The 27142-nt window shown below is 31.4% G+C and overlaps 3 protein-coding genes across 3 annotated transcripts; 2 read left to right on the forward strand and 1 right to left on the reverse strand.

Annotated features, from left to right (window-relative positions):
- The first annotated feature begins 292 nt into the window (after positions 1-292).
- Positions 293-3806, forward strand: LOC107429634 (uncharacterized). The gene is made up of 7 exons (XM_025078382.3): positions 293-450; positions 612-849; positions 1199-1438; positions 1741-1852; positions 1978-2152; positions 2819-3059; positions 3266-3806. The coding sequence occupies exons 2-7, from the start codon at positions 666-668 to the stop codon at positions 3556-3558; spliced, it is 1245 nt and encodes a 414-aa protein (XP_024934150.1). The 5' UTR covers positions 293-450; positions 612-665; the 3' UTR covers positions 3559-3806.
- A 3287-nt stretch (positions 3807-7093) lies between these two features.
- LOC107429596 (ubiquitin receptor RAD23b) lies at positions 7094-12051 on the reverse strand. The gene is made up of 12 exons (XM_016040306.4): positions 11818-12051; positions 10876-11037; positions 10135-10173; positions 9974-10050; positions 9821-9859; positions 8906-9083; positions 8701-8835; positions 8553-8630; positions 8371-8418; positions 8179-8288; positions 7699-7777; positions 7094-7622 (listed from the first exon to the last, which is right to left on the reverse strand). Exons 1-12 carry the CDS (start codon positions 11881-11883, stop codon positions 7506-7508), a joined length of 1128 nt encoding a protein of 375 aa, XP_015895792.2. The 5' UTR covers positions 11884-12051; the 3' UTR covers positions 7094-7505.
- Positions 12052-14944: 2893 nt separating this feature from the next.
- LOC107429583 (uncharacterized) lies at positions 14945-26474 on the forward strand. Its single transcript, XM_048462004.2, has 20 exons — positions 14945-15680; positions 16661-16915; positions 17731-17855; positions 18188-18232; positions 18326-18407; positions 18494-18562; positions 18681-18851; positions 18975-19040; positions 21854-21922; positions 22011-22133; positions 22325-22395; positions 22841-23083; positions 23643-23755; positions 23919-24013; positions 24088-24129; positions 24507-24665; positions 24747-24795; positions 24878-24939; positions 25812-25873; positions 25969-26474. The coding sequence occupies exons 1-20, from the start codon at positions 15522-15524 to the stop codon at positions 26030-26032; spliced, it is 2124 nt and encodes a 707-aa protein (XP_048317961.1). The 5' UTR covers positions 14945-15521; the 3' UTR covers positions 26033-26474.
- The last annotated feature ends 668 nt before the right edge of the window (positions 26475-27142 follow it).

Genomic DNA, 27142 nt, shown 5'->3' on the forward strand with positions numbered 1-27142 from the left:
TCCACAATTCCACATATGCATTATTTGGAGATGCTCACAATTTTATAGGAGGTCTCATCTAACATGGCTATGAATGTTGTATAGTTTGTGCACAAATTTGTCGTCTATCAATTTTTTTAAGATAATAGAACACATAAAAGTGTAAATATGTTAAAATAAATTCAGTGCACAAATTAAAAACGAGTCAAAACTTTAGAATTTTTTAAAAAAAAAAAATTAATTTTCCTTTCAACAAATTAAATTTTTTTTTAAAAAAGAAAAAGACAAAAAATTCAGTTTATTCCCCACAACTCGACCAGAATAGACTCACCGAGTCAGGAACCGATAAAGTGGGGGAAAAAGTCAGAAAAAGAAGGCGGATAGGAAAAGCAAAGTCTAGAGACTGGCATTTGGAAATTGGAATCAACGCCTTTGCTCTCAACTCTCCTCCAACATATTCGCCCTAACCAGGTATCCAAAATCTCGATTAGGGTTTTTGTTTTAGCTAATATTCTTCTTTGTAAATTCTCTAAATATTGAATCTTTTATTAGGGTTTTCGAATTAACAATTTATTGTTTTTTGTTTATTCCGTTTCAATTGTGATAAATTTTTTTTTTTTTTTCAAATATAGAATTTGATCAGAATTTCGATTTGCGATTAAAGAAGAAGAAAGAAGAAGAAGAAGATGTGGGCAGCTTCTTGCCTGGCGTCGTGCTGCGCTGCTTGCGCTTGCGATGCATGCCGTACTGTGGTTTCGGGAATTAGCCGGCGATCGGCAAGGATTGCTTATTGCGGTCTCTTTGCGTTGTCTCTGATCGTCTCCTGGATTCTGCGTGAGGTCGCTGCTCCTCTCATGGAAAAGATCCCTTGTAAGTTTCAACCTTCTTTCTCAGTTTCCATGCACACACACACACACATATATATATATATATATATATATATATATATATATATCTGTCTCTGTGTGTGTGTGTGTGTGTGTGTTTTTATGATTCTATGTTTTTATGTTTCAATTGGGTTTCTGAAGCAATGTATCTTTTTATTTGAGATTGTTTATGACTGGAAATTTTAGTTTAGAGTTCAGTTCTAGATGGTGAAAGCAGTGATATTGCCGACATTTTAATTAGTTTTTCATGAACTTTCTTAGCAGTTTAGTCTTGGATATGTGTCATTGTTTTTGTTTGATATTGAACTGATTTTGGTATTTGTTTGTTGCAGGGATTAATCATTTTCATCAGACACCTAATAGAGAGTGGTTCGAAACGGATGCGGTGCTGCGGGTTAGCTTGGGGAATTTTCTATTCTTCACTATTTTGTCAATTATGATGATTGGAGTGAAAAATCAGAGGGACCCTCGTGATGGCATACACCATGGTGGATGGATGATGAAAATTATTTGCTGGTGCCTTCTGGTTATCTTTATGTTTTTCTTGCCTAATGAGATTATCAGTTTCTATGGTAAGATTTATTTATTTAAATTTTTATTGTTGTTATTTATTTTTTCACATCAGGTGATGATTTGTTTGGTTCCATGATTTTCTACCTTGAGCTTCATATGCTAGTATTGATAATTTATAAGCATGCATATAGTCGAAATCTTTGAGTTCTGTAGACATTTTTTGGTTTTGTAAAATGATATCAACTGTGGTTTTGTGGGGAGAGGTGACTGCATGTAGACTGAATGAGAATTTCTTACATTAGAAGAACTACCACTAATTTAGGTGTTCCAAAGCTGATAGCCCCCAACTTTATGTTTGCAGAGACAATTTCAAAGTTTGGATCGGGATTTTTTCTTCTTGTTCAAGTTGTCCTCTTGTTAGACTTTGTTCACGGATGGAATGACAAATGGGTTGGATATGATGAGCAGTTCTGGTAAGTTAAACTTCGGTTATTTTATTGTAGCTCTTCTGAATTGCTGTTTACAAAGTTTAGTTTTCTTCTCAATTTATGTTTTAGTTCTTCAACCAGATTTTAACCTATCTTCATTTTCTATTTAGGTATGTGGCTCTGTTTGTTGTTTCACTTGTTTGTTACGTGGCAACGCTTGCCTTCTCTGGACTTCTTTTCCACTGGTTCACACCATCTGGACATGACTGTGGGATCAACATGTTCTTTATTGTCATGACTCTCATTTTCGTTTTCGTCTTTGCTATAGTTGCACTGCACCCTGCTGTAAGTTTTACAGATTCTTGTATCTTTTAAAATAAATAAAATAAAAAAAAAGCTGTGCATAATCTTCCCATGTGTGTAGAAATTTAATCTGTCAATCAGAAAGAAGAGAAAAAAAGTGAACTGATCTTGGATTATGTACCCACATCTATGATGTCTGTATGGATTATTCTTTTAATTTGCACGATTCTTAGGTTTGAGATTACTATTCTATGGATGTTCGTTTCTTTCACTTTAGTGATGTTTGGATCTAGAAGACAATTGCTTTACAGTTCAAGCTAATTGCTTGGACAAAATGTTACTGCATTCCTTCTGATGACCACATAAAGGTCTTTATTCTGGTCCCTTGCAGTTTTGGGGCACAATATGGTTATGTTATTGTGGCTGGTGGCGCTAATCTGATTCTCCTTGCAGTTGTAGCCATCATCAGTTTTTCTTTATTAATATTATTATTATTTTCAGTTAAAATTGAAAATATAACTTGTATGTCATGTATTATGTTACTCTCTGTCTCTGAATTTTTGTTGTGGTAACTGCTTAGTCTTGTTATATACTTGGCATCTTATTGTTTTGTCAGCTGTTTAATAGCTTATGCGCTTACTTGGATAATTCCTAGTACAAGGTTCACAATGATTTTTCTTGACTCCATTATCTTTGTGATGCAAACAGATAGGTGGAAGCATTTTGCCAGCTTCAGTTATATCTTTCTATTGTACATACCTATGCTACAGTGCACTAGCCAGTGAGCCCAGGGAGTATGAGTGCAATGGTCTTCACAGGCATTCCAAAGCTGTTTCAACAGCAACGTTAACCTTAGGTTTGCTAACCACTGTTCTATCCGTTGTCTATTCTGCTGTCCGTGCTGGATCTTCTACAACTCTACTCTCGCCACCAAGTTCACCTCGAGCAGGTTAGTTTCAGAAAAATGTTTCAAGTACCCACTAAGAAATGTGTTTTTCATTTCCTTAAACAACAGCAATTATGAATTTTGGTCATGATTGTTGTTTCCTTGATAAATTTTCATGGGAGGATAATGTTATTATGTTAGTGTTTAAAAACACTTGATATGATAATGCAATTCAATGAACTAATATTTTTCCGGTGTCTGTGGTGAAGGTGCTGGAAAGCCTCTGCTTCCATTGGACAGCAAAGCAGAAGAGCATGAAGAAAAAGAAAAGTCTAAGCCAGTATCGTATTCATATTCGTTCTTCCACATTATTTTCTCTCTGGCGAGTATGTACTCAGCAATGCTTCTGACTGGGTGGACAACCTCTGCTGGGGAGAGTGGGAAGCTGGTCGATGTGGGATGGCCATCGGTGTGGGTGAGGATTGTGACTGGGTGGGCAACAGCAGCTCTGTACATCTGGTCTTTGGTCGCACCTACTCTGTTTCCAGACAGGGAATTCTAAGCCCTGCCTTAGCACCACCGCCAACTAATAAAAAGAATTTAAAAATCTCCAGTTGATAATGGGTGAGACTTGTTTTATGCTATTCGTGTGCTTATACGTACTGAAACTCCTTTGTAAATAGAAACGTGTGTCGACTCTTATAATATTGCTAAATTGTCTTGAGAAGATTATATGCAAGGCTTGAGAAAATTATGTATAAGGCGCTACACATTAATTTTCTTTCTACAGTAATATTGTGGTTTTATGGATGGATTATTATGTCAAAATTAATTTTATTTCTACAGTAATATCGTGGTTCTATAGATGGGTAAATACTTCAAAATTTTCATCCTGTTGGCTGTTTTTACCTTGTAGAGAAGATCATATATAATTTTGTGAAAATATGAGGGAGATAAGCAGCTTTAATTTACTTAGTGAACTATAATTAAAAACAAGTTGACAGTTTTGAGTAAAATGCTGGAGAATGGATTCAACTTCTATGCACAATATTGAAAATCATCGCCAATAACTATATGATTCGTCTAAAAGATCATGGATTGATTCCTGACTTGTGTAACGAAACAAATCATAGGAATGTGAACGTTCTGTGAGGAAACAAAACCAAAAACTATTGAGCAGTCTTTATGCAATCATCATTTGTTTGTGATTTGTAGCACGAATCACAAGAAAGTATGAAGTTATGTAAAGTTATTTATGGTCAATTCAATTCTAATCTAGAGACTCGAATTCACGACCTCAAGGGATGTGAGAGCTACATCACTTGCCAACCTTGTCAATTGCTTTGAGTTTGTGTTTTAAGGAATTGTAAACAGAAAGCAAATTGCAAAAACTAAAATAACGAGGTGCAATTAGCAAAAGCATAACAGCGACAACAGTACTTTATCATCATTAATTTTTTTGCCGGTCAAATATACATATGCTTAGTTATTTATATAACATATATAATCATTACTGGTATAATTCCTATTGTCATTTAGCAATTTAAATAGTCATGTATTAAAATTAATTTTTCTAGATTAGATTTTTAAAATAGAAAATTAATTTATAATCGAATGGATCCAACTTGCAATTTTTATATCAGCAATAGTTTCACTTGTGATCGTTATCATTAGTTACAAATAGCAAATCTCATACTTTCACACTTTAAAACTATATATTTTCCCTATAAATTCTGTTAAACTTGATATCACCATGTGAAGGATGGCAAAGGGTTGTTGTGGTTGCATAATATTTCTTCTCACAACTCCAACGCTCAAAATTTTGAAAACATTTTAGTCATTTAATAATTAGTGATTAATTAAAACAACAATCAGCTTGCAATATATTATAGCTGAAATAAAAATGTCATTTGATTCAAGTATCTGGTTGTGCTTGGAATAATTAATTTAGAGAAAAAATAAAAGTGTACTCCTATGTACATTATTACAAGTGAATACATGGCATTTTAAGAGTCTTGCTCCTAATTCTTTTTCTCCTTCGTCTTCTCCTGAGGTCTTCTTTCACCTCCAGCCTCCTCTTTGGCTTAAAAATAGAGATAGAAGATCATCATCTATATAATTTGTTTCATTTACTTTCGAATGTCAATTTTGAAAAAAACAAAACAAAACAAATTGCACAATTTATTATGCATAGATGAAAAAGATGACATGCGTGGATATGTGGATTCAAAAAAGTAATGCATAAATGTATAAAAACCTGTATTTGTCAACAATATGTATCATCTATCACTTCTTCTCTCTCTCTCTCTCTCTCTCTCTACACCACTACTCTACTACATTCTCTTTCTAATATCTCTTTCATTACTCTTGGTGATCACTCTAGAACTTTATTTTATGCTATTGAAATGGGTTTAAAAAAAAAATTTTGGTTTGTTTAGCCATCAATATTTTATGAAATTAAGAACTCACGTCCCAAAACATTCCACATTAAAAAAAGGTAAAAGACACTGTTTTTCAGCTCTTTATTGAAGATAATTTGGCACTGTTTTTGTTTCTTTCCTAAAGAAATTTTTTTTACATACTTTCAAAGTTTTATAAAAATTTATTGACATCTTTAAGGTTTGAAAAATTATCACTTATATTTTTAAAATTTGAAAAAATCGTCATTTAAGCCTTTGGGTTGATTTTTGAGTATATGCGTTCATGAATTCTTTATTTTACCCCTTATTTATATTTCAAAATAAATATCAAAACTTTATTTTATGTTATTTTTATATAATAAAATATGTTAAAAATTGTAAGCATTTTTTAATCACATTATTTATCATCATATAAATGAAATTTGTATCAAATGATCATTTTTAATGTATAATATTATAAAGTAAATATAAGAATAATAATGTGATATTTATTTTGACACATAGTAATAAAATGGATTTTCTCCTAAATTAAAATTTTATCAAAATTCAACTTCTAAGATTGTAAATGATAATTATCAAAACTTTGAGGGATAAATAATATTTTTTCAAACCTCAAGGAGCAAATGAATTTTTCCTTCTTTTCTATTTATTTATTTAATTTTGTTCGATTCTCTTTATGATTCAGTTTTTTTTTTTTTAATTTTTAAAAGTTAATTAAGGATTTCTATCAATTATTTATATATTAAAAAAAAAATTTGAGTTAACCAGGGCGGTTCGTTAGTTTGTACGTCCACAATCAGCCAAACAAGTTTTTTTATTAAAAATTCATTACTTCCATGAAATGTGACTTCTGGTCGCCATATAAAGCCAATAAACCAATGAAGTATATGAATAGAAAAAAAATCCTTTAACTCAAACTAATTTATATTGCATTTTAAATGAAGACAGATTAAAGTATTTATGTTTAATATATAAATATAGCCATTTTTATTAAAATTCTTTTACAAGCAGAGTATGAATATTTAACTTATACCGAACTTCTACATGAAGGAATATACATACATATATATATATATATGTGTGTGTGTGTGTGTGAGAACTTACAAATTAGTTTTGATAACTTACTTTAAATTGGTTTATTTTTTTCCACTGCTCTTGATGGTGTTCCAATCTTATATATATTTTTTCCTATACAACAGTTATATATCATTTTTCTTAATTAGAATAAATTTTTTATTGTTGAAATTCATTATATTTTGTACGCTTCTTGTATCTATTAATATGTTAACGATAAACGTATCCAAAGGGTAACTCAAGGTACAAACAAAGAAAGCCACTGGTCACAAATTGAACAATTAACATCTGGAATTATAAAAATGAACTTAAGCTTGCAATTTTATTTTTTTTTTAATTTTTTCTGAGCGAGCCATAGCACTGAATTTTGAATCAAACAAATTACATCAAAATTCTGCATTTGTTGACTAAAATAGTATTATACTGTTTATAATATAAGATTATGTTTTGTTAAAAGATAACTAAACCATTTTTTTTTTTTGTTTTTTCTGGGGGTTCCAATAATTAGCTACTCAGAGTATTGATCTGTAACCGTTATCAAAGGGGTGTGAGTCACAAATTCTCTTTTGAAACCAATCACAAAAAAATAATAATAAATAAATAAATAAATAAAATTATGTCAGAATGAATTGATTTAATAATTTAAAATGTTTACAAGAAAAATAAAAAGAAACATAAAAACAGAAGACAGAAAACGTAACAATACTAACAAACTTTCCCCGTTGTCAAGATTGGATTCTAGATATCCAATCTGTTTCAGTGCCTGAGCCAACCATCAACAAGTTAATCTTTCACTATAACAACTTTAATTATCCACAAAACAAACAAAGCTTAGCTAGGAAAAAAATTCTCGAAACAGACTAAGAAGTTTCATCTTAGCAAAATTAATTTTCATAATATCATTATTAGAATACATACTCTATTCAAAACACTATCCTAGTAAAGAAACGGAAAAGAGAAAAACGGATCCAAAAATAAAAAAACTATGAATCCAGTGGGAGGTAAAAATCATCATTCAATCCTCAAAATCTCCAGCGTTCTCCAATAGATAGTTCGCCGCCAGTTCTTCGTTGCGATCACATGCCAAAAAGGCTTCAATCACCAAGGCTCTATCAAATCCCATTGCCTCAAGCTATACAAAGGAATATATACCAAAGTAATTAGAAAAATGAATGCAAAAGAGAGAGAGAGAGAACAGATACTCATACTCGTTCAATGGCTTCCTGTTCTGCTGGGGTGACATTGATGGCATGAGGCATATCTTGCTCAGGTTGATCAAATATGTCACTGGAAGAGAATATATATGATTCAAAAGTCTATATAGAAAGAAAAATAAAAATAAGAGCATTTGATGTTTGTGAGGGGGCATTCCCTTTCGTTTAATTGACAACAGAATGAACAAGCAGCACATGAACATGGACAGATATATGCAGTTTTGGAAATAAACTCATTAAGTGCTAATGATGGCCAAATGAATTACATGATTGATGTTGTTCTCCACAGTTTTCTGAAAACTAGGATTCAAGCCAACAAATCTCTTATATCCAGATTAAGCAGCCACACGTAAGATAATGCAATTGAAATACGATAATGACTTCTAGGATTTCCATTGATAAAATAAATAACCACCACACGATTCACCGTTTGTTTAAAAAAAGAACAGAAGTAAATAAAAGTTGTCTGCTCACCCTTCAGAACCCTCGACAGGTTCATTTATTAACTGAAGGAACTCTGTATGGTGTTCCTGAATTAATCTTAAAAGATTAGGGTTTTGCTTTCCAAGCTCTTGAAGCATGGGCTGTAACAAACACAGCATCAGAAACTAAGAAACTAGAGAAAACCATCAGAATTCAAGTGCAAGAGAACAAAAGAATTCAGACCTGTAAAATCTGGGGATTGGCTTGCACCATTGCTCGTAGTGCTTGAAACTGAAATGTAAAATATTAGACCAAACATCATTCATTGGTCGGTACATGAATTATTCAAGCACAATCTCTTTCTTGCTCCAACTATTTTATAAGCGTCTTGAAGGAACAGAAAAATATTATAGCAGAAACTCCACCTGTGGATTGGTCCTGAGGAAATCAAGAGATCCAAGTCCACCAGCACCAGCACCAGCTCCAGCACCTGCAAGTGTTTCCTGGAATATCCTGACCTCAGTTACATATACGTACAAGTTAATGAGAGGTGAATCCAAAGTTCAGTTATACCTGAGGAAACATATTCAAGGGTGCTGAGTTAGGTGCTCCAGAGGTAGGAACAGCAGTGTTTACACCTGTTTCAGCTGCCTGACCTTCAGGGAAACGAGCCACCGGCACTGCAACTTCTGCTGCTTCAGGAATACCCTGGGAGATAAAACATCAATACCTAAGCCAGACAAACATAATAGTAGAAGCTTTGTTACTTTAGACATACAGAGTACAAGTAATCCACTGCTCGTTCTGGGTTGTTATAAGCTGCTCGGAGTGCTCGTGTAACTGTATCTCTGTCCCAATTTCCACCACCCATATCCATTATTTGCTGGATTGTCTGCTCAAGATTATTCCCAGCAACTAAATTGGAAGCAGCTTGACCATATGTATCTGTTTGTACGCTGAAACAAAAATATAATACCATTTCAATCATTGCAACACTTAAACAACATAAGGCAGAATCCAAATTATGTATTTTCTAATTAGAATAAACCAGTGGAAGAGGAGAAATATCAGATGTTAACATCACTATAACAAAATTTCATTTTCTTGCCACACAAAACTAATAAATAAAAATGTGTAAAGATCTGTAACAAATAAACATCTGTAAGGATTATTTGCAAAATTCAGATTAGAGCAGTGACATATCACATTCAAGAGTTCCATTACGTGGTTCATCATGGTCAATTCATCTGAGGAAATAGTAATTGATGTAATCCAAATTTCCTGTTTAAGCTTGATTCCAACCTGTCTCCAAGCCCTTCCCCCATCCAAAGCTCTTTTCAAACTTACTGTCATTAAATCCTTACAGTCATCGAAAGCTCTTTTTCGCATATTATGATACGCCTAGTAACTAATTATTTAAAAAATAATAATAATAATAACTAAAAAATACATGTAGCAGAAGACAGAGGGAGGAAGATTAAAGAAAGGGTGAGTAAAGGCAAGGTAGAAGGGAAGACAAAAGCAAGTGGAGAGATAAGAAGCGGAGGCAGAAGAGTAAAAGGAAAAGAATAAAAGCAGAGGGGGTCCAATTAAAGATGGTTCAACTCTTAACTATCTCGACAAAAACAAGTTTCATCACCAAATCATTCACAACAAATTGCGATGTAAAATCATTATAAATACAGAAACATACTCAGTAGTGTTTGAAGCAGCTGTGGTGCTCTGTGGAGGCCTGCACAATAATACATATCTCAGATCTAATATTAGCTAATCCAAAGACCAGATACAAATTGGAAAAAAGAAAAAGAAAAACAGAATTGAAAGGGTGGTTTTCAAGTAAACTCACGGTGCTTCAACACGCGTCTCAGGTGCAGCAGTAGAATTTGAAGTGGGTGGCGTTGTAGGTGTATTTGTAGGAGCAGGCTGTCAAATATAGGTACAATATAGTTAATACACATATAGCATAGGAAGTAGAAGATGATGCTAGGGGATATGTAAGAACAGTACCTGCGCGGACGAGGTCCCTGCTGAGCCTACTGTTTTACTCTGTAAAAATTGCAAAAGGAAGTAAGAAAATTTTCAAACAAAAGTGAAGAATAATGATTTTAGGAAAGGGCTTATGAAATACAGTCCACAGAAAAAGTGAGGATTTCTAAAAAAAATTATAAAAATATGGTTAATGTTCACAGTTAAGTTGTTTTCTTCGAGATTTAATTACATAATTGCATAGACAAATCATCTCATCATGGGGAAAAAAATGCAATTGTCGGTAAATTTTCTCAAGAATTACTCCAAAGTATTCTGTAAAGAATGTAGAAACTGGTAGGTATATAATTAAAATTTAAAAAGAAATAGTCAGAATATGATTAGATGTGGCTGGTATGCACAATAAAAAGAAGTAACTTAATTATTAGTACAAGGCTACTCGATGTGAATCTTTCTATTAACAGAAAATATGCTATAATAATAAAACTATAGTGAATAGTAATTAAGCGCTACAATTAAAGGAAGTGATTAAAAGTGATCAGTAATCTAATAACAAGGAATACGAAGAATGGCATAATAATTAATATAACATGGTGTTTTTCCTACAAGTAAGTTACAGCACTTCTTAATCAGATATAAAATTTAGCTAGAAGCATCCATCAAATAGTTGCCAAAGCCGTAGACGTACTGTTTTTATAAAAGTTACATAACAAAAAATGACAAGTTTTTACAATTAATAGTGAATGGGTGGGTTAACAATACCTTGCTAAGCATCACAACAAGAAACCCATCTTCGGTAACCTTGTTTTCAGCCAGCGTGGTTTCATCTTTCAAGACCTTCCCATTGTGAATCAATAACTGCTGTCCACAAGGATAATTGTCTTTTCCTTGAACATCTTCAATGTTCTTCTTAACAGCCATAATCTTGCATATTCAAACAACTCAATTGCATCAAACTTCTGTATAACACCACTTACAAAATCAACATTGTTCACTTAACCAACAAAAGATCACCTATAACAGCATACCACGTTCACCAAAAACTATAGGGATATTATAAGCTTCTACCCAATATCCAGACAACTATAAGATAGTATTAGATAGTCTCCAACACACTAAAGCAGCAGCTCTACTTAGAAACTTTTTATGATGATCAAAACCAAGTGATGCTCATTATGTTATAACAAAAAAAGAACAAAAAAAACAATCATATAAAGTCTACCTTCATAGACTCAATAAAGCAATAATTAAATCAAGCAACCCAAACAATAAATATAGAAGCTAAAACCAAATGAAATTGCCATTGCTTCTTCCCAATAACAAAGGACAAGCAGAAGAACAAATCGACTTAGCCATTTGACATTGAACTGTTCTTCGCTTCAAAAAACAAAATAAAATAAAATAAAAAATTGTTAATTTCCCATTCTCTAATTTAGAAAAATTTGATAACCTCCCCTTATCTAATAGAAATGACACAAATTTTATTTTTAAAAAAAAAAAAAAAAAAGAGTAAAGGGGAACCTTTAGAAATGTGGAAGAAAATCGCAAACTAATCAATCTTCTTTAAGCTTTTCTTTCCTTTCTTTATTTTTCCAGCCAGCCAAACAGAATTATTACGGGAAAAACGAAACTTTTCCAAAAAATTAAATACAAAAAAAAAAGAGAGAGAGAGAGAGAGAGAGAGAGAAAGAGGAAGCTACGAACGGTGTCGTTAGGCTGAACCCTAATTTCGAAGTGGCTGCCTTTGAGAGTCTTCACAGTGAGCTTCATATCGGCGAAGTAGTAGGAATGAGGGACAAGAGGACGTCGGGGTTCGAAAACGACAACGTTTTTTTTGGAATTGAAATACCCAGAAGAAACGGAGAGAGAACCCTAGCAAAAGCGTGGAGAGAGGAACAGAGGCCGCAGTGAAGGCAACAGTATAAATGTCAGGTATTTTCTTTTTCTGGATTTTTATCTTTCATGTAAATATTGCTTTGCACGTGCAGTGCGCGTGATTCGAGCTCTGCTTTGAATTATTTTACAAGAAAACTAGAATGCAACGTTTTATTATTATTATTATTATTTATTTGAACTCAAATTTTTTTTTTTTTTGGGGTAATTTTTTGAACTCAACTTCGATACAATGTAATAAGGTCATAACCAAAATATATACACACACACACACACACACGTATATTTTGTTAATTTCATTTAACGACAGATAGATACAACTTTTAAAGAAATTCTATATCCAAATATATATATATATATATATATATATCTATATAGATAGATAGATAAAATCATGATCAGGGATAAATGTCAGTTTGAGTTGATCAATTGTTTTGTTTTTTTTTTTTTTTTTTTCCCTCAAATCAAAACAAATGAAACGACCGGTAGGAGAAGCCAAACAAACCAAAATAACCTTCTATTGATTTATAGTTGATTTGGTTGGTTTGAGACTTTGATTTTTGGTTTAATTCTATATTTTTCATTTTTTTATTATTTTGTATAATTTGAATTTAATATTAATATATTTTAAACTAAATAATTAAAATTTTTATAAATATAATTAATTATAATAAAAAATAAAAAATTATATTATACATACAATCTATTCAATTTGATTTAATCTAGATAAATATTTTTAAAAAACAAAATTGAACCAATCAAAAGATAACATAAAATTAAACGAACAAAATTTATTTGGTTCGGTCGATCTAAATCGATTTACAGCCACCTTTAATAATGATTATTAAAAATGAGAAAATAAAATTGGAAAAATTCAATTTTCTCCTCTTTAGTTCATCATTATTTCATTTATATCTGCATTTTCATTTACTTCTTTTTAATTTTCTAAATTTTATAATGTTATTTAATTATAAAATATTGAATTTTAACTTTTTTTCATCCTTAATTATTAAAATTAATCAATAAAAATTAATAAATTAGCTTCTTCTGATAAATTTATAAAATTATAAAAAAATCAATAATAAATTTTTAAAAATATAGAATTTAAATAAAATATTGACAAAATTAAAATGATGTAAATGAAATATGCCTAATAAAATTAGGGCTTAAAACATTGTTGTGTGTGTGTGTAGTGCTTGACTTTCTTAAGAATCCACACTATTTATTTTTTTTTACAATAATTTTGAATTCAAATTTATTTTTTTATTTTTTTATTTTTGATATTATCCATCTCATAATTTTCTTTTGGTAAATCATTATCTATCTCATATTAGTATCTAATATATATATTACAATAACATTAACATTGAGCTTCAGCCTTGTGTTTTAATCCCCAAATTGTAATTAAAAAAAATAAAAAACCCTTATGTTTTAATTCGCTTGTCTACAAGATGACGTAGAAGATTTGGTTGCCTAATAAGAATGTAAATAAATTATTTTCGTCGCACATATGTATGCAAATTAGATTAATTATTTTTTATTACAGCGAGAGAGACACAAATTATTATCTTATATTTCAATTAGTGCTCAAAAACAACTTTCTTGTTCGTGGAAGAAATCAACAATGTAACTTTATTTAATATATTATAAAATTGAATTAGAGATTATTTATAAATATTATATGTGGATTTTGAGTCTTTATGCATTTTCATTAAACCTTTTAAAATAAAGTAGTCTTTTTTTTTTTTAAAATAAAGTAGTCTTCACCCATTAGAAGGTCCTCATCAAATAATTAGAGCGATTTGTCAAAAAATGTCTTAAATTTTTAGAAAAAGGAATGGATCCTTTTATCAATTGACCTCATTTATTCATGTCACCTTCTCCCCGGCTACCCAACTACCCTCTTATTATAATTATTACATTCTATTTTATCTATTTATGTAATGCTGATGGCTCTTAATGAAGTTGAGGTTTTCTTTTCCTTTTTTTTTTTTTTTTTATTTTTTTTTTATTTTTATTTTTATTTTTTAACAAAAAGCATATAACAAGAAGCATCTCAAAGGTAGATATTGATTTTAATTATATATATATATATATATTTGTATGGAATTGATTTTAATTGTATTAAGAGATGATCATTCTATTTTAAGTACAAATTCCTGAAGTGGATTAGGGCTTGCGTCCAACATCCCAAATCCTCTCTAATTATATCCATATATGGAAAAATTTTGATAAAAAAAGATTCCAAAAAATTAAGCAAGAGAGGCACCATTTTAAATGAAATTTTCTAAAAGAAAAGAAGACAAATATGCAAACTAACTAAATAAGAAATATATACTATGTAATTTAAACATGAATTTTCCTAAAAAAAAATTATGACGATATATATTTGTTATGAGGGTTACAATAGTTTTACTTTAATAAATATATATATATATATATAAACAAAATTGTGTACATGACTCAGCTTGAGATATACCACTAGTCCAATCTCTTTGATTTAAGAAACTGTAATTATTTCTTATTTTATTTTTGTTCCATTATCTAACAAAAACTGATGATTGATCGTTGGATCAAACGCATTATTATTATAATCGTTGGATCAATGCCCCAGAAAAAATTCCACAAGAGAAATTTGACTTGGTTACTCAAAATCCTTATTTTTTTCCATAACGTGACAAACGAACCTTTTTTTATCAGTTGACCCGACATTTCTGGTTAAAAAAAAAAAAATATATTGGATTTTTTGAAACGTTGAAATTCTCGGGATCCAAACAGAGTATAACCAAAACGGAAGGGATTTTGGGAAAAAAAAAAAAAAGAAGAAAAAAGTCCACAGACAGGTGCATATCACGTGCGAAGACTATATATATATATATATATTTTTTTTTTTGATTTTATACATGATGACATTGACAGTCTTAACAAACAAGTGGCGGGATTCCTGCATACAAACGTTTTCTCACAAGCTCGAGGGGCGATCCGATTGCCTCGCTTTTTTATTTTCTCTCTCCCCAAACACTCTTTTTTTAATTTTTAATTATAATGTTTTTAAATTTTTTTTGAGATTTTATTTTATTTTAGTTTTATTAACTTTCTTAATTCACGGGAAAAGCTGGTTGTCAACAACCTCGTCATCGTTGGAAACTTGGAATTGAATGATATGAATGCCTTTTCTTAGCTTTTCCTTTTTCTTTCCTTTCTTTTCACTCTCTCTCTCTCTCTCCCTTTATTTATTATTATTTTTCCTTCCTCATCACGTGACGTCCTTCTACTTTCCATTATTTCCAATCCAAATCTCCAAACAGCTTTTCTTCTTCTTCATCTGTGTTTTTTCTGAATTTTGTTGATTTGATTTTTTATTATTTATTTTTGGATTGTTTTTATGAATATCCGGATCTTCAATGAGCTGCATTTATGAGCCTTGTTTTCTCGGACGAGAGACAGAGAGGAATTAAATTACAAAAAATATAAAAAAAAAGGAAGAAGGAAAAAAAAAAAAAAAAGAAAGAAGAATGGAGAAGAAGAAGTATCCGATTGGACCGGAGCATTACACACTGTATGAGGAGGTAGGACAAGGTGTTAGCGCTTCGGTTCACCGTGCTCTTTGTAAGCCCTTCAATGAGATCGTCGCTATCAAAATTCTCGATTTTGAACGTGATAATTGTGATCTGGTACTTCTTCGTTTTTTATTTTTTCCATATCAATTTATTCACTTGTTTGTGTAATATAAATATATGTACATATATATATATATATATATATGTTTGTTGAATTTTATGTATATGATGTTTGGATACGTTTGTGCGTGTATTATCAATGCATTGAGTATGGTCAGTTTAACTTTTTTTTTTTAATTATTTACAAAGTAGACGTTCTAAAAAAACAGAGAAACACACCAAAAATTTTTTAAGAAAAGAAAAAGAAAGTAGCAAAACAAAAGGGGGAATTTCATATGTAATGTTCTGTTTATTGTTATGAGATTTATTGGTTCTATGCTTAAAACCACTGTGTTTGGTGTTTTACAATGTTGTTATTTTTATTTTTTTAATTTTTTTTTTTAGGTAAATGTTTTACAATGTTGGTTAAAAAGTCTATTAAAGTATATTGTTATAGTGCGCATAGGAGCTAGTTTTCACCTTCAAGGTTTAGATAGGTATTATATACATATATTGCCAAAATTTAAATTATGAATCACTGATACAGTTAGAAACTAACTTTGGAGTAGTAGAGGATTCAAAATGGCATGCCTGCTACAATAGGAATACTCTATTGAGACTTCTTGTTTAAATAATAAGAATATGGGAATTTCAATTACTGTATTGTTGCTTAATTGTTTTCTTCAAAATCAGACCTCTTCAACTTCTGTATTGGTGGAGTAACGTCTACTTTTCGTAATTAAAGAATAATTGCTACAAAATATAAGAAACACATATTCTTTGGTAGGTGCTTTTTAGTTTTTATTAGATACAGACATTTCATATAACATCAATGTATTATGAGTTGAACATGACTCCTTTGAAAATTGTGTGGGCCAAAACGCTGTTCTTACAGTTAAAATAAAATTCATCCTTGGTAGAGTGCTTTTCCATAAGACATGATTTTATAAACTGTTAAGATACTTCTAACATTCTATTTTATATGCTTTCATCAGAATAATATTTCTCGGGAAGCACAAACTATGATCCTGGTTGACCACCCTAATGTACTGAAATCGCACTGTTCCTTCGTTAGCGATCATAATTTGTGGGTTGTGATGCCATATATGGCCGGGGGATCTTGTCTTCACATATTGAAGGCTGCATACCCAGAAGGTTTTGAGGAGGTAGTTATAGCCACTGTATTGCGTGAGGTGTTGAAAGGTTTAGAGTATCTTCATCATCATGGCCACATACATCGGGATGTCAAAGTATGTACACTGCCCTTCATTGATACTTTATTACATTCCAAATAGTTCATATGAAAATCATGAATTGTTAGCTTCCTGTAGTCTGCTGCATCACATACCTAGTTTACTAAAAGCCATGAGTCAGAAATAAGAGTCTTCTATTTTAAAAACAGTTATAATACTTCTAGAAAGATGGTGAGACTTATCATACTTCTAGAAAGATGGTGAACTATGCCAACTGGTTGGATGAAAAATGATGCACTCTTGGTATTCCTACCAGAAATATTTACTTGCACATGAAATTGTGGTTACTTAAGTCTGTCATACTATTTTATCCACGTATTGCTTTTGTCTAATCTTTAGTTTTGATCTTGAATGGGTTTGGTAGATTTTTATACTTATTGGACATATTCATATAACTTTTTCTAACATCTGATAAGGGGGGATATGGAGAATGACCCCTTATAGTTGTGATTTTAAGTATGCTATTTGATTTCTCTGACAGCCCTTTTTCTAGCATTGTAGCTTAAGTTTTAGTGGTGCTGCAACTTGTTTTGATGCAATGGTCAAAAAGATCAAATTAATGCTTATCTATGAAATAACCAAGAAACTATGTATTTTGAGGCTGAAAAATTGTGCCAAGAAACTATGTATTTTTGAGGTCGAAAACTTATGCACATTCCAAAGATATGACTTCTACTTTTGCGATTGCAGATTACTATTTACTAGAATTCCTGAAAAGTACATAATTAGATTTCTATAGCTCCTAATAAATAATAATATATCATGGAACCTTTGGTCCTTGCTCACTATTATGCTACACATGACTCTTATAGGCTGGGAATATTCTCATGGATTCACGTGGTGCAGTAAAGCTGGGAGATTTTGGTGTCTCTGCTTGCCTTTTTGATTCAGGGGATAGGCAACGAATGAGAAATACATTTGTGGGGACACCTTGCTGGTTTGTTTTGTATTCTTTATGCTTGAGAAAAATAAAATCTTTCCTTGTTCAAGATATTAATCTATTATAATTCAGTTGAATCATATAGGGCGTTAATTCATTAACCTTAGCTGAACTTACTAGATGAAGAAAGGTATATATCATTTAAAACTCATTGATAAAATTATAATGCTAAAATTTACATATAGATGAAAAGGATTAATTAGATTAGTTAATTCATCTACAAACACCACAACACAAGAATTGACTTTCTTATATTGTTTATTGACCTGCATATACTGTTTCTTAGTGAATTGTTATATAATTAAGAATTTGAGATCTTTTCTTTGTAGGATGGCACCTGAGGTTATGGAGCAACTACATGGTTATGACTTCAAGTTAGTCCTTCAATTTCTTAAAATTGTTAATCGACATTTTTCATATTTGTATATGTTTGACTGTTGAATGTTTGATTGACAACTTTCATGCAGGGCTGATATCTGGTCTTTTGGTATAACAGCACTGGAGCTTGCTCATGGTCATGCGCCTTTCTCAAAGTATCCTCCAATGAAGGTGAAAATATTATTTGATATGGAAAACTCTATAAGCATTTCTGTAACATTAGGTTATTAAATTCAAATAAAATTAAATTTTGCTAGGTACTTCTTATGACATTGCAAAATGCACCTCCTGGCCTTGATTATGAAAGTGATAGGAAGTTCTCTAAGGTATGCTCTCAATAATTACTTCAAGAGCAGGCCTGGACTGCTAGCCATTTAGAGTGGAAATTTAGATTGTAGTTACGCTACAGAAATTTACAATTTGGTCTTTCTTCTTCCTGTTCAGTCTTTTAAGCAGATGATTGCAAGTTGCTTGGTTAAGGATCCTTCAAAACGGCCTACTGCAAAGAAGTTGCTAAAACATTCATTCTTCAAACAAGCTCGGTCAAATGATTATATTGCAAGGACACTTTTGGAGGGGCTTCCTGCTCTTGGTGATCGTATCAAGGCATTGAAGGTTAGGTTAATATTGTTGCTTACTCTTGTTCCTTTTAATCATTTAGTCATATGTAGTATATACTTACATTTCTTGATTCTTTATTTTTTTCCATTTCCATTTACATTTTCTTTTCATTTACAGAGAAAGGAAGAAGATATGCTTGCACAGAAGAAGATGCCAGATGGGCAGAAGGAAGAGCTATCACAGGTAGGCACTATCCATCTTTAGTCAATGTGTAATTTTGTATTTTCATTTTGGTTTAGTTATGTCATTTTGTATGGGTTTTGCTTTGTTGGGATTATGAATTGTAATTCAGTTTAACTCATTTAAACATGGTTTAAGCACTTGCACTATCATGAACTGATTGGTTGAAGTTTCATAAATCATTTCTAATTTTTCACTCAGTTTAGTTTCTAAATTGAAATGAAATAGATCATGGCTATTTTCATTTAAAAAAGAATCATGAATAACTTCTATATCAGTATTTTAAATAATTCTGAAGAGGCACTTATCAAAAATAGTTCTCGAAGAGGCATGTGCTGCAAGAAAGTAGGGAAAGGATGACAATATTTAGAAGAGGTGCACATAAGGTTGCTATTTACATTGATTTGGTGCCATCGTCTTGGTCATTCAAAGCTTAATCCTGAGGTTCCAATTCTCACTTTCATTACCTTCACAATCTCTTTCTAATCTTGCTCATCATAAGTAATTTTAAAGGTTTTGGGGTAGCAAATTAGGGCACACTTTTGGAGTTGTTGCCTTTGTTACGGACAGTTTTGTTGGAAAGGCATAGGTGGACTTTGAAGACAAGAGTTAGGATGTGAGAACTTTATTCGATTTTTATCAAGTTTTGGCTTCTTTATGGCATTACATTGTAAGAGTTTGAGGCAAGTCAGTGTCTCTGATTTTTTGAGTTGGAAGGATGCACTCAAATTATTTAGTTTATTTTTATTTTTATTTTTTTTACTGTTTTCTGGGATCCTCATCCTTTTGTTTATAATGTAATTTTTTTTTTTTTTTTTGTTAATAAAGCAAAATTTTCTGTTAAAAAAAGCATCCACGGCAATAGATGAAAGTGTTTAATTGTTCCTGTTAAGCCAATAGATGGTGTTTAATTGTTCCTGTTAAATATAACGGTTTGGTAATTGTTATATGTAATTGAATCCACTTTCTATAAGTTTAGGCATTTTTTTTTTTTTCCCCCCTTTTGGGTCATAAATAAGTTTAAGATTTGGGACTGTTGGTAACCCTTTTTCCTGAAAAAAAAGAAAAAAGAAAAAAAAAGAGAATAAATAAATGGAATTATATAATATTGAAACAGAATGAATTACAGAATGTTAATAGAACCATAAGGATGGGAAATCCTCAAAAATAGAAAAATGCTATATTAAAAACCCAATCTATAATTAAAAAACATTATTTATTATTTTTATACTGTTAGGTAGCTGCTTTACTCTGGTTTACATTGTTCAGAGAAGCAAGAGTGTGTTGGGCATATTATAGATCTTGTCATTTCTTATTGATTGATTTCTTTATGAGTATTGGTAGGAAAAATAAAATGGAAGATTTTGGGAGATGTGAGGTTATTTCCACTTTCATTTCTTTCTAAACTTATGAAACTGACAAGTATTTGGCTTCTCTTTGGTACTTTCTTTTTGAAGTTTAAGATTATCCATTTCCTGTGCTAAATTTAATTTGGTGGAGATCCAGTTTTGCAATATAGTTTCTTGTATTTTGTTTTGTGTTGTTTTTGATCTATTGAGGATTTCTATCCTCTTAAGACTATGAACAAACTGTTGTGGTTTCTTAAAACTCAAATAAAATGTTAAATCACAAAACTCCTTTATTAATATTGCTCATTATGAAGCCTAAAAGTTAAAATGATTCTGTAGAAAACCAAGCTTTTGAACCTAAAATGATTTATAGTAATAGTGGGTACTGATGCCAATATTTGTAAAATATGGAAGAAAAAACAAACAGAAATGAGGAGAATGGAGTTCCAATAGTTAATTTAAAACTATCTTCCAAAAAATTTTCCATAGATGTTTCCAATATTTTAACTGATGTATTTATAAGTATCTGGAATGTCTATCTTTTCCAGCTATTTTTTTTTTTACTGATATTATGGATATATCTTTTTCCTCTGTCTCCAAGTAGACAAACTTCAGTTTCTGATATCTTGATGTGTATATATATATTTTCTATATCATTGTAAATAATCTTAATTCGTTATGTTCTTATTCCTAATGTGTTTTATCTCCATTTTGATTGTTTTAACCGTGGACTACTCTTCAGATAAAATGATATGTTGGCTGCGGTTTATTGTTTTGTTTCAATATTTTCTAGTGCTTTTGTTTCATGTTCCTTTCATCTTGCATTAGACTCATAATTAAAGTAGAATTATGCTGTCACTGGGGAAATAATATTTGTAAAATATGGAAGAAAAAACAAACAGATATGAGGAGAATGGAGTTCCGATAGTTAATTTAAAACTATCTTCCAGAAAATTTTCCATAGATGTTTCCAGTATTTTAACTGATGTATTTATAAGTATCTGGAATGTCTATCTTTTCCAGCTATTTTTTTTTTTTTTTACTGATATTATGGATATATCTTTTTCCTCTGTCTCCAAGTAGACAAACTTCAGTTTCAGATATCTTGATGTGTATATATATATTTTCTATATCATTGTAAATAATCTTAATTCGTCATGTTCTTATTCCTAATGTGTTTTATCTCCATTTTGATTGTTTTAACCGTGGACTACTCTTCAAATAAAATGATATGTTGGTTGCGGTTTATTGTTTTGTTTCAATATTTTCTAGTGCTTTTGTTTCGTGTTCCTTTCATCTTGCATTAGACTCATAATTAAAGTAGAATTATGCTGTCACTGGGGAAATCATATTATTCAACAAATGAATATACTGCACATGGACCCTATTGGGTTAGTTTAACATGATCGTAGGATTTGTATGAGTCAATGGTGTTTGCTTATGTACTTCCTTTTTAATATGATTTAGAACGAATACAAACGGGGAATCAGCGGTTGGAATTTCAATCTTGAAGATGTAAAGGCTCAAGCTTCCCTGGTACAACAACTATTCCTCAAGTTTGTTGGCTGATAAAATTTGATTTCAAAACTTCAATGATCATATTGATATGTTTCCTTGTCACCAGATACAGGATGTTGATGACCCTATAGGTTATAATAGTAATATTGGGAGCTCAAATTCCTTGTCTTCTCTTGATGTGCATGAAAAGCAATCAATGTGCCAGAACTTTTCTCAAGTTGCAGACTTGGTATTTCATTGCTTCTTTATTTGTTTTATTTGGCTGGATTGGTCAAGACTACCTTTCATGGTTTACATACTTGATGCATTTCATAGATACGACGATTATATGTATGAACTTGATGCATTTCATACATATGACAATCATATGTATGTACATTTTGATGTTTCTCCATCACCCATGATCTGATTTTTTGGCAGGAGCATAATTATGTGCCTCAGGACCAACCAGCTCCTGTCCAATTAGTTGATTCGACTTTTTATGATGCCAAGTATGTCTATCTGAAATACATATCCTCTAACAAATGTTGTATTTCGTTTGTTGTCTTGATTAATACACATTCCACATAAACCATTCACTTCAATTTTTGTTCACATTTAAATAGGATATTACATTGTTATGGGCCTTTTTGGCTAGTTTCAATATATTGGAAAACTTCCAAAAACAGAAACGTTTAGTGTGAGGATACATATTAGGCCATAGCCTTTACCCATGCACAATTCCATGTAACACAGATCATGATATCCAATAATATGTAAATTCTATAAACTAAAGGTCTCATGCATAGACAAGCTTTAATGCTCGTTCTTTTGTACCAAACCTTAGAAACTATTACCCAGGATGAGTCCTGGTTAAGTCCTAATTAAAATAATGCCGTTATTTACCAGAATTTCTATGCTATTACCTAACAGAATTGTAATGCCTTTATTTACCAGAAGTAGGTGTTACAAATCCGATGATGAATATAGCGTAGCTAGTTCAAGCCATGAGCAGCTCATTTCACAAAATTCTTCACCCTGTAATGATGAGCATGTTGAAACAAATCCAGATGAAAAGCCTGATTCGGAGAACAATGGAAAATTTTTGGAGGCCATGGCTGTGCATTCCCAGCAACGAAGGGAATGTTCTGTGGGCAGCAGCACTTCAACAGAAGCAAATCAACCAAATAAAGGAGAAAGGTTTGTTGTTAAATCACAAAATGTTATGATTTATTTTATTTTATTTTATTCTATTTTATTATTTTGTTTCAATTGGAAAGATTAACTTGTTTTATTTTGTGAATACCATCTAATATCAAATACCTAGAAGTATTATATGTTGTCCATTGTCTATTTTAGATGCTGCCATCAAATTTAACATATATATTATTTTAGTTTTTGGATTAAAAAAAAAAAAAAAAAAAACTACATATGCATTAGTTTTTATTCATATCTGTAACTGTTGGTTCTGCATAGGATCTACTTATCATTCAAAGTATATGTGTCTAACTGAACTTTTTTTTTTTTTTTTTTTTCCCCTTCTTCTTTCCTCTTGGTGTGACTGTTATTTTGTTGTGTGTGTGATGAACTAGATGTCGTCTTGTCCTTCTACAAAAAAATAGCTTCCTACATATTAGGAAGTGTCTTTTGTTTTTATATATATCTGCCAGTGAGGAGCCTTGACTGTGATAATTACTATTTCATTTTTACCATGAGATATAATTTGCTAAAATTTCACATTATTAAATGGAATGTACAGTGATAAGTTGCAAGGTCAACCCCAGACTATTTCAAATTGTCATGCAGCAGCAGTTTCACAGCCAGTAGAAGATGTTCTTTCTGAAGTTTCTTCTAGAGTATCTAAAGCAACAGGCATGTGCTGGATTTTATGCATTTCTGGAATGTTGTCTACCTACATAGGAGAACAATTCTTTTGCTGGGTTAACTTATCAGATGATCGATAATAAGCATTTTTCTCATGGATCTTTCAACATAATCTTTGCCTTCTAATTTGATTAATTCATTTATGCTGCAGCAAGCAGTGATGAAATTGATGAGAAAGCAAAAGCACCCGTTGTTCAGCAGAAAGGACGTTTCAAAGTCACATCTGAGAATGTTGACATAGAAAAGGTGACGTAGACCTGTCCTAAACTTGCTCTTATTCTCTTATGAGGACTACAGTGAATTTTAAATTTACTTTTCAGGTGGTCCCTGCTCCTATATTGCAAAAGAGTCACAGCATGCAGGTTTGTAGCTTTGAGGTTATCATATTTGCCATAATAGTTTATAGCTTTGCAGCTTCACTAATAAGTAAATAGAAATGTTACTCTATTTGTCAAGAAAAGAAAGTTCTTTTTCGAATTAAAGGTTTTGGACTGTTTGCATATGTTATAATTTTTTCCTGCTTTTGAGGGAAAAAAGTTTTCTATATCTATGGAGTTGAGGGGTATTATGTTTATTAGACGGAAAGAAGGAAATTAAGTCTAAACAATAATCATAGGTGACCTATTCACCATTTTGTACTGTCAGCTAATAAAATTCTGCATTCTTTGTCCTAGGCCGGAAAGCATACATATTTCCATTTTTCACTGAACTTTATATGAAAATGTTATGGGTTTTGCAGGTAATTACTCCACATCCTCAAATTCCTGTACCATTACCTCAACCAACACCTATTCCATCAACTCTATCATCACCTTCTAGTGCTATTCCGTCAACTCAATCTAGCAGTTCTCTTTTCCCGTTGTTGAACTCTGTTTTACAAGCCAATATAATTCAAAGGGTACGTGTTTTCCATATGGTTATCCAGTCTTAGCTTACCAAGCGTGGTTAAAAATTTTCATGTGCATTTTTTTCTCAACAGGAAAGTATTTTGATTTTGATGAAGCAAGTTGCTGCTGGTGACCCTACAGGTTTTAGCATTTAAAGCTCCTTTGGTTTCCACATTTTTATTTAATAGTTGATTTTGACCTTTTGTGTTTTCCCTCTCTCCAGCTAATCGTGCAGCTGATGGAGGAAGCACACAGGCACACACTTTTATGACAGAAAAATCTTTGGTATGTAATAATATTCTTTTTCTTTTTATTTCCAAACTTATTATGATTTTTGTGTGAAAACTTCCTAGCATTTTAAATCTTTGAATTGGCTAGTAGAAAATGCATTGGTAAACTAATCTCCCTCTGAATCTAACTCCAACTAGTAGAAAAATCATTTTGATCTTGTTCTTATTATGATGACCAAAGTTCACCACCGGAGTTTTAAATCTTAAATTGATATGCTAATTAAGCTTGGGTTGGGGGTAGTGTTATATAATATTGTAGTATTGGCTCTGAATCATATTTTTCTATTTTTGAGGATTTCTCATCCTCTTTATGCATTTTTTTTCTTTCATTAAAAAAAGTAATAAAGAAAAGAAAAGACGGTGTCCTAAAAATCTTCCAAACGTTGGTTAGCCACAAAGTTAAGAGCATAATAGATCTGTTTTTCAAAAAGTAGCTGGGAAACAATTTTATTGGGATTAATTGCAAGCCACTTTATGCAACTTTTTTGTTCCTTAACTGTCTTTTTTGGGTTCTGGATCTTTTAAAGTTATTTCCCACGTAAAGGATGGGCATTCCACATAAACTTGATGAGTTATAAGTAGGTCTACTTGGAGTGCAATGAGGTATTGATCTATAAACCAACAACTAGCCGGAACAGTTTCCGGAGGGGTTTGGTTTGTTACATGCTTCAGATTCAAGTATTCTAGTGCAATAAAGAAAACTCCCACCCCAGCTCAATTGTGCAAGTGAAAAAATCAGTTTGCTTCTGGAAGACTGGAACTTTAAAAAGCTCTGCTTTAAATCAGAGCTTAATCATCTTGAGCTTTTACGAATGATGCTAGATAATTTTGATATATTGCATTAACTGTTGCATAATATGTTCGCAGCTTGAAGCAGCACATGAGAGGGAAAAAGAGTTACTTAATGAAATAACTGATTTGCAATGGAGGTATTAAATATAATATCATGCACTTCCAAGCAGGTAATTATGATTCATCTTTTCAAAAGATGCTAACATTTTTCTTGTACCTTTGCTGTATATAGGCTCATATGTGCCCAAGATGAGCTCCAAAAATTTAAAACAGAAAATGCAAAGGTTAATATATGATTGTACTTTCCTCGGAGATATTTAGATCCCCATGTTTGAGTTTTGCGGATTAAGATTCTAACACAGTATTTCAGGTATGATATTCGAATTGTCCGACCGATGCCTGAATGGAGGGAACAAATTTTTCAGATCCTGTCATAATGACAGAAACCAAAAAAAGAAAAAAAAGAAAAAAAAAAAGGGATTAAAATAACTAAATAGGTGATCATTAACTTGAGGTTGATATTGCTTGTACTATAGATATGTTTAATTTGTAGCAGGTTAAGAAACTTATTTTATAGCTGCCTTAATTGGCTTAGTTTCGCTGATGATATTAACTTGTGTACATGATTTTAGTGTTAATTTTTATTTCTCAATTTGTAAATTGTAAATATTCAATTCCATGTGTAGGTAATACATTCATACATATACATATACATATATGAAAAATATATTTTTATAATCTGTGTGGTAATCATCGTTCCTATCACTTTCTTTTTTCTTTTATGTCAAGTAACTGCACAAGAACCATGTGGGATTTGTGATTCAAGCTTGTCTATTCAAAAATATGTATGGTCTACATCAAGATTGCTAATTGTCTAAAGAATGGCCCTCTCCACAATAGTATAATAAAGCAATTATTTATTTGCAAGCTTTACACGTGGAGGTCTTGTAATTGTTTTCCTTGATTTTTTTGGCCTTTTAATATTTATTGTCATCCATTTTTTTTCTTCCCCTTTCTTCCTTATTTGCTCCCATGATTGACAATGATCTTTCTGATCTAAGTTTATGTATTTTCTTTCTTGGTAAATATTGTCTTTTCATCACTTTCTCAAACCAGGACACACTGAAAAAAAAAAAAAAAAAAAAAAGAAAAAGAAAAAAAAAGAGTGAAATTAATTAAAAAATCTGTCAATTATTGAAAGCATATTGGCCAGGTATATATGCTATAATTTCCATATTGACAACATATCGAAGAGGAGAGGTGGTAGTGGAGGCTCTGGAAAATTTGGTTCTTTTCCCCTTTGGGCCACAATGATTTACAAATCTTTTTTTGTGTCATCTACAGGAAAAGAAGACCTAGGCTTTTTTTTCACTATTTAAAAAAAAAAAAAAGACCAGGGCCTTTTG

This window comes from Ziziphus jujuba, chromosome 12 (genome assembly GCF_031755915.1).
Source record: "Ziziphus jujuba cultivar Dongzao chromosome 12, ASM3175591v1".
NCBI lineage: Eukaryota > Viridiplantae > Streptophyta > Magnoliopsida > Rosales > Rhamnaceae > Ziziphus > Ziziphus jujuba.

Coding starts and splice junctions, on each gene's coding strand:
- LOC107429583 (XM_048462004.2), top strand. CDS start 15,522: ATGGAGAAGAAGAAGTATCCGATTGGACCGGAGCATTACACACTGTAT. Junction 18,852..18,974: donor ATCGTATCAAGGCATTGAAG/GTTAGGTTAATA, acceptor TTTCATTTACAG/AGAAAGGAAGAAGATATGCT. Junction 19,041..21,853: donor AGAAGGAAGAGCTATCACAG/GTAGGCACTATC, acceptor AATATGATTTAG/AACGAATACAAACGGGGAAT.
- LOC107429596 (XM_016040306.4), bottom strand. CDS start 11,883: ATGAAGCTCACTGTGAAGACTCTCAAAGGCAGCCACTTCGAAATTAGG. Junction 8,289..8,370: donor CCAATCCCCAGATTTTACAG/GTCTGAATTCTT, acceptor TGTTTGTTACAG/CCCATGCTTCAAGAGCTTGG. Junction 7,623..7,698: donor AACAGGAAGCCATTGAACGA/GTATGAGTATCT, acceptor TCCTTTGTATAG/CTTGAGGCAATGGGATTTGA.
- LOC107429634 (XM_025078382.3), top strand. CDS start 666: ATGTGGGCAGCTTCTTGCCTGGCGTCGTGCTGCGCTGCTTGCGCTTGC. Junction 1,439..1,740: donor TGAGATTATCAGTTTCTATG/GTAAGATTTATT, acceptor TTATGTTTGCAG/AGACAATTTCAAAGTTTGGA. Junction 3,060..3,265: donor ACCAAGTTCACCTCGAGCAG/GTTAGTTTCAGA, acceptor TCTGTGGTGAAG/GTGCTGGAAAGCCTCTGCTT.